Genomic DNA, 13,561 nt, shown 5'->3' with positions numbered 1-13,561 from the left:
CTATCTAAAGTTGATTTCTAATTCTCTACGAAGAAAGAGAAACTTTAATCCATGAAAAGTGGCTATAAGTTTTTCTTCCTGGAAAACATACATTATGTGATGACCTGGGGCAAGGCACAGAGGCAAAACAATCAGCAAATAGTTCAAACCGCCCCTTTATTGCTCCAACTTTCCCCCAAACGCTCCCACGTTTCTGGCAAGTCCCAGAGCAAAGTGATCACACACACACCTCCAGCAGCCTCTGGCTGTAAGTAGTCCAGCACAATGCTGGGAGCACAACGGCTGCAAAGCAAGAAATCCAGCAGGACAAGGGAATAAGTCAATGAGTTCAGGAAGCAAAGGAACAAGGCAATTAATCCAGGAAGCAAGAAATAAAGCAAGAAGTCCAGGAAACTTCAAACGTCAGCAATGGCACACAACACTCCATGAATTCAGCATTTGTTCCTGACAAATGCCCCTCCCCACAGCGTCCTTAAATCTCAGTCCCCAGGTGTGCCTTGTGAAGAGGGGCAAGGTGCTCTCCTCCCAAGTCGTTGGGTCATCCTGCGCTGTTCCCACCTTCTCTCTACTCTCCGTGCTCAGGGATCAGGAGGGGATGGTCCTTGCTCATTGCCTGAACTCTGTCTCTCCTCATGTTCACTGCTTAGCCTCTCTTGGTCATCCTGCCCCCATTCCTCCCTGCCTACAAGCCGTCCCAATCCTGAAAGGCCATGGCCTGACTCGGCCTGCTCCTCCCCACATTCCTCTGAAGCTAGTGAAGCCGCCCCCTCGATCTCTGTTGGCTCCAGCTCATCTTCCTCTGCAGATTCAGGCTCCGGCAGGGGCATGACATATTATGTTAACTGTCCATTACACTATAGAGAACTTTGCTCTGCTTTTTCAGCCAAAACATTCTCAGAACAACTGATAACAGTTTTATACTTTTATCCCCTCCAATAACGGAAATTCAGAAGCTGAATCATATGGCAATCCCTTTCTTATCTTATATATATATATCTGTTCACCTTGATGACCCATGATTACTGTGCTAAAACTGCTATGAATCATATTGTGAAGTATGTGGATGAGACGGCACTGGTAGGTCTTATCCAGAACGACAGTGAAGAGGTGAAGGCTCTGGTGGACTGGTACAATAAAAGTAACCTGGTTCTAAATGTTAATAAAACAAAGGAGATCATTGTAGATTTTAGAAAGAGAAAGATACTCCACTCAGTATCTAGGATGCAGCTGTAGAGGTGGACAACAGTATTAAGTATCTGGGGGTGCAGATAACTAACAATCTGAACTGGTTTCTCCACATGTCATCCTTAGTGAAGCATACAAAGCAGCATCTGCATTTTCTGCATTGAACGAGGAGTCCATAGCTCTCCTTCACTCCTGGCCACTTTTTACAGAGGCATGATTGAGAGTGTTTTAACAAACTGCATCACTGTTTGTTTTGATGGCAGCAGTGCCTCAGATAGTCCATTCAGAGAGCGGTAAGGACAACCGAGAAGAGTATAGGAAGCTCGCTTCCTGTTATTTAGGATACTGCTTATAAGCGTTATGTGCTTTGGCATTGTTAGAGACCCCACACACCCACTTTACAGTTTGTTTCTGTTGCTCCCCTGTGAGAGGTGATTTCAAAGTATTTCTAGCAGGACTACCAGATTCTGTAGCTTGATGGCTTTGTTCCCTATGCCATCCATCTTGTAAATATGCAAGATTCCTTTTTCTCACCATGTACATGTATACATTCGTACTAGACAGTGTTGTTTATGTCATATATGTAGGTATATGCATAATTTTGCATTTATTTATTTTGTCATGTTTATGTAGTGTATATTGGAGGTGACCTTTTGAGAGCTATATGCAATGAAATTTCATTTTAATGTATGCCGATTAGTGTACATTCAAATTGACAATAAAATTGTCCTGTCCTGTCCTGTCCTGTCCTATTCTAGTCTAGTCTAGTCTAGTCTAGTCTAGTCTAGTCTAGTCTAGTCTAGTCTAGTCTAGTCTAGTCTACACAGATTACTGAACTCTTATTGTTAATGGTAATCTTCTAAAAATGGTTGTTCTTCTATTTGCTACATTTAAATTCATTTGCTGGGGCTTCTCATATTTGTCTTTCCTCTTTTTTAACATATGTGAAATACACTTCTTGGCATTTGTTGATACTAGGGCACCAAAACATGTACTTAATTAAAATTTGACTGGAATCAAACTTCCAGATTTCCTCAGCACAACTAATTTTCTTGGCCACAGTACTATATTATGGTGATTTGTATAGCCACCTTCCAGATTTTTATTTTTATTTTTTACCTTACAATCTACAAAATATCTCCTATGTAGATGTTGACCTTATCTGATCAAGCTTAGTTTGAGTTTGGCAAGATTATTTAGATCAGAGTTTCTCAACGTTGACAGCTTGAAGTTTTATGGATTTTAACCAAGTTGGCTGGGGTATTCTGGGAATTGAAATACACACATCTTCAAGTTGCCAAGGTTGAGAAACACTGATTTAGATGCTATATTGCTGACGTACAATAAAAAAAAATAATTGAACTTTGCAGAAATGCATTCTAGGCTTACTAGTCTATTGATAGGGGATTGTATTGTTATATCCCTTTTCCGCTGTTGGTTGCATTTCTGTGCTAGGACTGGAGGATGAGGCTCTTCTTTTTGGTTTGCCTGCTTTACTTTTATATATTTGCCTGCATCCAATTAGTTCTTTTTTGCATACCATGGTACCTAGTGCATAAGTACATGGTTGAAAGGGACTGATGCAGATTCATAGCAGGTATCCACACGTGTCATTTGGGCCCTTTACACACAACTATTGCTTCCTTCATCAAATACCAGTCATTTTACCTTTTCTTGTATTACTGTGTCATAATACCTTGTTTCCCCCAAAATAAGACATCCCCTGATAATAAGCCCAGTCGGGCTTTTGAGCGCATGGCAATAAGGCCAAGCGCTTATTTCAGGGTTCAAAAAAATATAAGACAGGGTCTTATTTTTGGGGAAACACGGTATAGTAATGCAATACTTTGCCTGTCCTCTAGCAGGGAATCCACCTTTTAGTAGAATTGCTTTGCTTTATTGTTCAGAGTTGTAATTTATGCAGAAATGCTTGGTTGAGAAATAGTGACCCGGAGGACTTTATCACTAAATGGAAATTTGAACCTGGGTCTAACAATACTCTTAAGCAGTATAGTACAACAGTACTTAAGTAACTGCCAACACCTTTGATACATTTAATCCCTAATCAGAAGTTTCTTCCTTTTAGTTATATGGATCTTTTAGAGGTTTGTCTCCTGGAATTTAGCAGATTAGGTCATTTTTCAAAAACAGCACTCTTTGTAAAATCCTAAATGTGGCTTTTTTTTTTCTTTGAAGGAATGAATAGCTCATGTGACTTTTCTAGGAAAGGCAAACTAGAAAATATCTAGAGATAATCCAATATAGGCAACTCATTCACTCTGGGGATTGTGGTAAAAATAGCCACCCCATAAAACTGTGACACTGCCGTGATCCTAATTCAAGATTGGGATTATTTTTATGTCCTGTATAACAGAAGGAAAGGATAAGGAATCATTATGTGGTGTGTATGTAAAATATGATTATTATTTTTGAGTTTCTAAAATGTTAGGCAAACTGTTTTGGGGTTTAGCTAGCTAGACAATCAGTCCACTGTTGTGTTAAGAAAGGACTTAAATGTTTTCAAAGCTGTGTCAGATCCTAATACTGAATGGCACATGTTCTAAACTTCCCCTAGAATAAAAGAAGGCAATATAATGACTTCTAAATACTTGGCCCTTAATTTAATCTGTCCAACTAGCATAACTAAGAGCAAAAGAATAGGGACATTTAAGCTCAAAACATCTGGAGATAAAGGTGCCTAACTGGGCGATCTCATCTACAATATTGGTTTTGTGTACCATTCCCCATATTGTGCTTGTTGGCTTGTAGACAGATGTCCTAAGGGCAGAATCTGTTCTTAGGGAGTAAAAGGACAAAACTGCATTCAACCATTCTTTCTCTTTTGCCTTCCCTGCTGTTCAGTGAAAAACTGTTTTGGATCTTGGGAGATGCTTCAGATTCGTGCATTCTTCTGTCCTTCTTTCAATGGTTCTGGATGCCCTTTTGCTAGATGACAGACATTTCTGTATCATGGAACTGTGCTTCTTGGGAAATGCTTTAGTTACTGATATATGCTTTTTTTCTTAAGGAAAAAGATAAATTTATATGGCGTGTATAAATTAGATAAACAGTTGAAAAGACTAACTCTCAGAAATCCAGAAGCAAAATTAACTATGAGGAAAACATTAAGTTTCCAAAACCCAGCTTTCCCTGCTGTTGAAATTTTAAGATGCGAAATCATTTTTATGTTAAGAATTGGTGGCCAAAGGGAAATATTAAACTGTAAAAGTTCCAGGAATTCAAGGGCAAAATAGACTTCCTTTAATTTTTATCCTCACAACAACAATCCTGTGAGGTAGACTGACAAATAAAAATGCTGGTTCAGAATCACCCAAATTCCTTGGACAGGTTACATTCTTCATATTTGAAGCTTGATACTTAATCAGAACCAAGGTCCTGATTTGTAGTAAAGGTACTTCTAGTTCATTTGAAAACAGAGCTTGAATTCAACTGACGGCTTCAAAATAGCTATTCTACTTTGGAAGTAGAATTGAAATAACAAGGCAGATCCCAACAGAATAAATGTTTACCATGAGATAAATATATCCATGCACTTCATTTATTTATTATACAATACAATACTTAAGAAGATGCTCCAATCCATAAATACTTTGGGTGGCATGCAGTAGTTCAAACTATAATCAGAGACAAAACAATTAAAGTGATAGTGATCCTCAATTAACTATGATGATCATCCAAACAAAGCTAAGGACCCAAATCTTCCTGGAATTGTACCAATTTAACTTTGATAAAGTAAGGAGACTTGGGTTGCTGGTGCTTCTTGAGGTAAGAAGTAGAGGAATCCTCCATATTAAATGTTAAATTTAATTGATGACTTTTTCCTTTTATTTTGTATACTATTTTTTTCTTTTTACGGTTGTTAGGGTTGAATGTAAGCTTTTGTTTCATTTTGTTTTACTGTTTGCATTTTATTTTTATGATAAAACAATAAATAATATTTTAAAAAGAAAAGGTGATTTGATTTGATTTTTGATTTTATTGAATTTGTATACCGCCTTACTCCCAAAGGACTCAGGGTGGTGAACTGCCATAGAATAAAACATATAAATTCAAAATTTAAAATAGAAATAAAACAAATTAAATAATTTGGCTGAACAAATTTAAAACCCCAATAATTTAAAACCAAATTTAAAATTCCCATTTAAGAAGGGGAAAATTTAGGTCAGGCCAGCTTCATGAAATAAGAACGTCTTAAGCGCACGACGGAAGGTACACAGATCCGGGATCCTCCGTATCTCCGGGGGGAGCTCATTCCAGATAGTAGGTGCCCCCACAGAGAAGGCTCTCCCCCTGGGGGCCGCCAGTCGACATTATTTGGCCGACGGCACCCAGAGGAGCCCCTCTCTATGGGAGTGTACTGGTCGGTGGGAGGCTATTGGTGGTAGCAGGAGGTCCCGTAAATAACCAGGTCCTAAGCCATGGAGCGCTCTAAAGGTGATAACCAAAACCTTGAAGCGCACTCGGAAAACCACCGGGAGCCAGTGCAACTCGCGCAGGAGAGGCGTTACATGGGAGCGCTACGTCGCTCCCGTCACCACCCGTGCGGCCGCACTCTGCGCCAGTTGGAGCCTCCGAGTGCTCCTCAAGGGGAGCCCCACGTAGAGAGTGTTACAATAGTCCAGACGGGAGGTGATGAGGGTATGAGTGACCATGCGTAAGGAGTCCCGATCTAGAAAGGGACGCAACTGGCGGATCAGGCAAACCTGATGAAAAATCCTCCCGGTCACGGCCGTCAAATGCTCTTCTAAAGACAGCTGTGAATCCAGGAGGACACCCAAGTTGCAAGCCCTTTTCCCCCAATAGTCAGCGATGGCACCAGCTGACTATATCGGGACGTCGGAAACCACAGCCACTCGGTCTTGGATGGGTTGATCCTGAGCCTGTTTCTCCCCATCCAGACCCGTACGGCCTCCAGGCACCGGGACATCACTTCAAGGGCATCGGGGTGGTCTGGGGTGGAGATGTACAGCTGGGTGTCATCAGAGTATTGATGGTACTCCACCCCGAAACCACGGATGATCTCGCCCAGCGGCTTTACATAAATGTTGAACAAAAGGGGTGAGAGGACCGATCCTTGTGGCACCCCACATATAAGGGGCCTCGGGGTTGACCTCTGCCCCCCTGTCAACACAGACTGCGACCGGTCGGAGAGAAAGGAGGAGAACCACCGTAGTACAGTGCCTCCCACCCCCAACTCTTCCAACCAGTGCAGCATGATACCATGGTCGATGGTATCAAAAGCCGCTGAGAGATCTAATAGGACCAGGACAGAGGAGCAACCTCTGTCCCGAGCCCTCCAGAGAACATCCACCAACGCGACCAATGCCGTTTCCGTGCTGTACCCAGGCCTGAAACCCGACTGGAACGGATCTAGATACGTCGTTTCATCCAGGTACTGTGGGAGCTGTCGCGCAACCACACTCTCAACAACCTTCGCCACAAAGCGAAGGTTGGAGACTGGACGATAGTTAGCCAATACTGCCGGGTCCAGGGAAGGCTTCTTGAGGAGAAGTCTCACCACCGCCTCTTTCAAGGCGGCGGGAAAGACACCCTCGCCCAATGAAGCATTTATAATGCCCTGGAGCCAGCCTCGCATCACCTCCCGGGAAGCCAGCACTAACCAGGAGGGGCACGGGTCCAACAAACGTGGTCACGTTCAGTCTACCCAGAATCCTGTCCATGTCCTCAGGGGTCACGGGATCAAACTCATCCCAGATAACATTCTCAGGACCTGCCTCCGTCATCTCCACTGGATCTACCCAGTCGGAGTCCAGATCTTCCCGAATCTGAGTGATTTTGTCATACAGATACTGAACAAAATCCTCGGCTCTTTCCTCCAAGGTGGAACTCACTGTCAACAGAAAGCCTGTTTGCAGCATACGTCTCCAACCTGTGGTTCATGGCCCACTAGTGGGCTGTGAGGGGTTTGCAACCGGGCCGCGGAAACAGCCAGTGAGCATGCGCACATCCTCACTTGCATGAACAGCAGGTGAGTGTGTGCACGCCTGCTCCCTTTGCGTGAGTGGCAGTCTCAGGTGCTCACCACTTGCACAAATGGAGCTGTGTACATGCGCTTGCCATCCACTCGCATGGAACCATCTCCTCCCCGCTGGCCTGCAAAGCCGGAAACATTGGGGAACTCTGCCTTAAACCATAAACAAAGTACAAGCACTTTGAACTGGTTGGATTCATCTTTTATCTAGAAACGGGTAAAGGAAGTTTGAGCCTTGTGCATGAACTCTGAGTCATTAGTTTATAACCTGCTTGGGATTTTCCCTGTGTTAATGTTGCGCAGGTCTTCGCAAAATAAGCTTAAATTTCTGTTTTCTTTTACTGCTATTACATCAGTGATTTTACTCTGTAGAGTATTAGTTTTTGTTGAAACAGTTCCGGGGTGGGAAACGAGATTTTATAATTTTTACTCATATGAACATTTTTAGAAAATGGTTTACAATGAAGATTCTAATTGAGGATGAGAAAAAAGAATGTAACCTCTGCCAGACAGCATCTTGGAGTTTAGCAAGCGTTAAGCACAAAGTGTCCATAGCCCATTTGTCAATCCGGCTATTATGTAGCACATTCATATTTGCAAAGAATTCCGTCCATGAAGTCCAACCGGATTCTTTGGAAGAGGCCCAGGATAAACTAATTCAGGAGCCCCCTCCCCTGGTGTCTGAAAGTGTCCTCAGATATCAAATTTATATCAATCACAGGAAGTCTTGGCAGTCAAACCAGTCACTTTTTCCCCTCACATCTGGAAGTAAATTTTTTTCTGCTTTAAAGGTCACAGGCATCATGGGTAGGGCATGGATTGAGGGCCATAGAAAACATGGGAAAGGAAGAATAAAACTAGATTTCCACCTTTTTAGAAACAGTTATTTTTAAATGGCCTGGAACGCAGCCAAACTACACAACCCTCTTTCTCTCTTACTCCCTCCTCCTCCCTTCCCGGTTTACATTTGTTGCTGAATGAAATGTGACTGCAAGATTTTTTATTTTTTTGTGTGCGCTCAATCACTTCTTGAAATTTACGAGTACTTTTGTTTGCTGAGAACAATATTTTTACAACAGGATGGATTCAAAAATACATTGTGTTCCATGCTGCTTGTAATTTAGGGTTTTGTGCTGTTTTTCCACTTTCACAATCTTTAAGTACCTCACAGATTGTATTACTCAGGGAACTTTTTTTCTAAAGTGACTGATAGGTGTGTATGTATGTGTGTGTGTGTGTTTATGTGTGGTGTTAATGGATGCTTGTGGCTTTTCTTTCCTGCATGACTTGAAATCTTAAGCATTTAACTTAAAGAAATGGAGGAAACACTTCATCTTCCAGTCTTTCCTCCAGCCCTTCAAACAAGAGCTTGGGGAAAGGTTGTAAAAACAAAACCTTTTGCATTTGATCTACAGGTATTTCTTACATTAGACAAAAGAAGTTGTGTGCTGAAAGCTACAAAATCTCTGAAGCCTGTCTTGAAAACCAGTTCCATATGAATGGGAATCAAAATTGGCATTAGGTTAATATGTGCCTGTAGAAAAAATGGGATTGCAGAACATTAGGATGAAGGGTGTGTTTTGATGGCCCAGTTTTAGTGGTGAATAAGTGCAGTTCTAATTGTTATTATGTAAATTGATTTATTTTGATAGAATCTGAGATATGTAATAGTTTTCATTTGTAGACTGACAATTATATCAAAATAAAGCAGATTCGGATTATATATTGGCCAAATATAATATAAAAAAATTAATTAGGGCCTTTATTTATTTATTTGTTGGTTGGTTGGTTGGTTGGTTGGTTGGTTGGTTGGTTGGTTGGTTGCTTCGATTTATATGCCGCCCTTCTCCTGAGACTCAGGGCGGCTTACAATGTGTTAAGCAATAGCCTTCATACTTTTGTATATACCTGCTTAGTAGGGTTTTCGGGGGGGGGGCCTAAGCGGTGTTCTTTTTTATACAGAGTCGGTTTATTGCCCCCACAATCTGGGTCCTCATTTTACCTACCTCTAAAGGATGGAAGGCTGAGTCAACCTTGAGCCTGGTGAGATTCGAACTTGCAGTAATTGCAGGCAGCTGGTGTTATTTAACAGCACTTTAATCTGTTGCGCCACCAAGGCTCTTTAAAACTTGACCTTAAAAACTTTCTACTATTAAAACAAATATATTTTGGAGGGGGTTTTTTTTAGGGGTGGGATATTAAAGCAGTGTCAATCCCAACTGTTACTGTACCTCCAAATTTTATAAGGTCACATTATGAGCAATGAAAAACTATGTCTGAAAAAATCAGTTCTAGGTATTTAATTATTTATTATCAAATTTATATCCATCTCTTAACTCCGAGCAGCTTACAAACAGAGACAAATATAAAAATAGTAAACAGAAATACAACAATTTAAAAACGGGGGGAGGGAATGTAAAAAGCATATTACAAATACAAAAATATATAACATTCGCAGTAGAGGTAAAAACTTTCCATCCATCAAAACATATAGGACAGTCACTGTACCAGCTATACCACAATCGTGGTTTTCCATGGTTATTGGCATCACTGTAGTTTTAAGGTCTTGAAAAAGGCCAACAGGGTCGGGGCAAGCTGATTACTAGATTGATGATGTTTCTACCAGGTGGATGCCAAAGCGGAAAAGGCTCTCCTCTTGGACCCTACCAAACAACATTTCTTGCCTGGCAGGACCTATAGGATACCTCTCCTGCCAAACTTGTTTAAATAAATACATACATACACACATATATATTACTTCATCCGTTTTACAAGGTATGGGCAAAAAAAATTAATGGATCATACTTCTAAACATTTCCAGCACATTCCGCCAGTATCTTTATCTCCCTCCCAAGAGGAACCCTGGTCATAACTTTTTTAGCTCATTTTAAGATGAAATAGGTAGATGATTCATCAGGGGATAATTTGAGTATGTATGGTTCATGTTCAGAAGTTATTGACTGACTATTAATATAAAGTTGTGGCAGTTCCACAATGATTCTATTTTTTTTTTTTTTACTATTCTGCCAGGAAATAGACAGTATTTGGTTAAATGTTCTTATTTTTCTAGAGTAGTGTTTAAGTGTACAACAGGTGATGATGATTCATGGCTATAAAGGTATGCTGATTTGTAAAGTAGATCCAATGGATGTATGATTAAATTCATTACTGACCAACAGCCACTTTTACTTTCTCCAGAAAGGGAACCCAGCCAGCAGTTTAATTCCGCATTTAATCTCCAGGAACCCCCTTATATCATATAATATCATATATTGTTTACTCTTTAGATTCAGATTCCAGAGTTGCTATTGGTGCATCAGTTGTAACTGATAAAACTTCTGCTACTGGCAATAGCAAGCAGCTAGGAATAGTAGGCCTGACTGTAGAAAAATACCTTTCTGTAAGCCTGCCTGTTCAAGAGAGCATTATTTTGCCCCAAATAAACACTATTTAAAATAATTTCCTCTACTTTGACTGAGTTCAACTTTTGTTGTCTCTCATTAATGAATGCCCGTAAGAACTTGAAGAATCAGAGTTTAGCTTTTCTACACTTCACCAATTTCCCAAAACAATTTAACAGAAATTGGGCAATGGTTTGTGAAAGCAAGAATATCAGTAATGTATGTATTCACTCAAGTCTGCAAAATCAGTTTAGCTCAAGGCAATCTATGACCCAGTATCTAATCTAATTGAAAGAGAGCTATCTTCTGCTGCCTAAATGATAGATGGAGGAATGGAAGTTCTGGAGCTGGCCTGTGGTTATCAAGATCATCTACACACATAGAAAATACTGTTTTCTTCAAAAGTGTGACTTCACTTTTTCGAAAACAGATTAATAGTCCCTACATTCAGATGCAGTTACTTTAAAAAAATAGGCAAGAACTAAGAACCATATATATATGGTGAAAAGTATGATGCAAAGACTGTATTTTACATTAGTTATTTCAATTACCAAGAAATGAGTGGGAATCTCTTATGTTGAATGGCAGTAGCTAGGAAATTATCTTGGGTTTTTTTTATCACAAGAGAATTCTTTAGAAAATCTTGTTTTTCCATCTTGTCCATCACAGATGTTTTTTATTCTTAGAATTAAGACACTGAGTACATGACTGTTCGAATGTAAATTTTAAAAAATGTTCCCAATGTTAGGATGATTTAAGAGCACATAGTGAAATTTCAATAAGAAGAATGTAAATATACCTGTTCCTAGACCTACCTAGAGCAGCAATTTATGTGTTATTTCAGATCCATCGGCTTCAGTGTGAGCCTTATTTTGAAATTCTTGTGAAACGGTTGTGAGTCAATCATACTGTTAGCTGCTCCAATCTATTTAGCTGTTATATTCTATGGAGATTAATCTGTTTTCCTATGCATGTTTGAAAAAAAAAAGTAAAAGTATGTTAATTAGACAAATTTTCCCTATAGGGATCTGCATAGAAATAGAAAGAAAAAGCCATTTTTATGTGGCCTTTCATATAGTTGATACAAAAATTCTTACAGGCAAGATATTGAGCACAAAAATGATTAACAGCTCTTTTATAAGGGAGTGGTTCTTTGGATTTTTCCATACTGTTCTACCTTGCTCAGGCTATATTCATGCTATTGCGATGCTGTACTCACTCTTTTTTCCCCCCCTTTCTGTAATTGGACAGGAATCTGCTAAGAAGAGACACAAGTCTTCTTTTTCACAATGCAGTGGTTTTAAAAGAACACACTTCTCACCTGATTCCACTCAAGATAGGGTGTAGTTTTATGGGGGTTGTGATAGAAGGCAAGTAACTGTGCCTTGAGCTGCTACTGCCTTCTTCAGCAGCTCAGTTTCTCTTAATTTTAACCAAAAGCCATTTTTAACTGGACTGTTTCCAAGTCTCATGTAACCCCTTATCTCTGATCTATATTCCGGAAGGTTAATGGGATAGTAAAACCTTCTTAAAGATAGATAAATGTGTTCCAGTTTCCTCAGGGTAGTTCTCTACTAAAGACGTTTTCTTTCCCACCCTGCCGAGGTATCTCATTAAGTTCCCCACTAGTGCCATTATTAAGTTTTCATGTGTTTCTCTACTTTGATGCTAATCTTTGTGCTTGCATTTAATTCTGTTCTGTACAGCACCAATGTGGTTATGAATTATTCTGAAATTGAGTCTAAGGTTCGAGAAGCAACCAATGATGATCCATGGGGACCTTCAGGGCAACTCATGGGGGAGATTGCCAAGTAAGTAATTCGATTCAGCTCTGTTGAAAGATACATCTTTAAGTATATATGCCACTGCTGCTTCATCGCTCTTGAAGGATATAAATAAATTAGGGAGCGAAGTGTATTAATGATGGAAAAGAATGATCACAAGCAGCTCCTTTTAAATACAGGTTGTCCTCGTTTAGTGACCATTTGCAGTTACAATGCTGATAAAAAAGTAATTTTGTGACCAATCCTCACATTTAAGCCCTTCCCAGGACTGTAAAACACGTGAAGATTATAAGCATGGTCCCCTTTCACTTAATTTTGTTTAAATTGCCAGTCCCAATTGTGGTAACTAAACGAGAACTACCTGTGTTCCTTTTATTAAGTAACACATAATATTTCTTTTGGATAAGAATCTTGTAATGCATTTTTGAAATATAAATAGTGGGGCTCCTTCACAACCATGTTTTCCCACAAAGAGCACATGAATGTCATGTTGGACTAAAATAATAAAGCTGTCCTTATTTTTATTTTTTCATGATTGCCAATGGAAAGACATCAGCATTGCTAATTCTATATATGAAATACTTCTGTATAAATGGTCCATAGCTCTTAATTGCTGGTGGAGGCTTAACTCAGAGCAAGTCTGCCACCTGCTGTCAAATGCAAGTGGTGACATACACCATTGATAATTCTCTCTCCTTCTTCCTTCTTCTTCCTCATTTTCATCTTTTTCTTTTCTAGAGCTACTTTTATGTATGAACAGTTTCCAGAACTTATGAACATGCTTTGGACACGGATGTTAAAAGACAATAAAAAGAACTGGAGGAGAGTTTATAAGGTATGTACAATAGTGACTTTTTGTATTCATTTATTAAAACCATAATTTTGGTGTAAACTTTGAATGCTGAAAAACACATCTGAATGTTTTAATTTTACCACAGTGTCCTCTGGCAATTAACTCAGTTTTGTGCGTTCATTAACATAATATCCATGCTAAACTTCACAGGTTTCCAGATCCTCTGTGTGCAATTAGTAGAACTTGATTTTAATCAAGTTAATTCTTTTTCAGTATACATTTTTAAGAAATGGTCTGCTTTGAAAACCAAGGGATTTTTTGGGAAGTGGGGAGGGGTCTGTTGTTGTTTTTATAAAAAGGTTCTTAAATTGAATTCCTTCTAGCA

General features: G+C 39.7%; 1 protein-coding gene across 2 annotated transcripts in view; it reads left to right on the top strand.

The window, feature by feature from the left end:
• CLINT1 (clathrin interactor 1) overlaps window positions 1–13,561 on the top strand; it is an 89,340-nt gene that overhangs the window by 42,671 nt on the left and 33,108 nt on the right. For both annotated transcript variants that reach the window (XM_034401502.3, XM_034401511.3), the window contains exons 2-3: window positions 12,306–12,410; window positions 13,122–13,218. In XM_034401502.3, coding sequence (XP_034257393.1) covers window positions 12,306–12,410; window positions 13,122–13,218 — 202 coding nt within the window. The remainder of the gene's footprint in view (window positions 1–12,305; window positions 12,411–13,121; window positions 13,219–13,561) is intronic.

This window comes from Pantherophis guttatus, chromosome 2, assembly GCF_059756535.1.
Source record: "Pantherophis guttatus breed Tessera chromosome 2, ASM5975653v1, whole genome shotgun sequence".
Taxonomy (NCBI): domain Eukaryota; kingdom Metazoa; phylum Chordata; class Lepidosauria; order Squamata; family Colubridae; genus Pantherophis; species Pantherophis guttatus.
The sequence above is the reverse complement of the archived record's forward strand: the minus strand, read 5'-3'. Positions and strand labels throughout refer to the sequence as shown.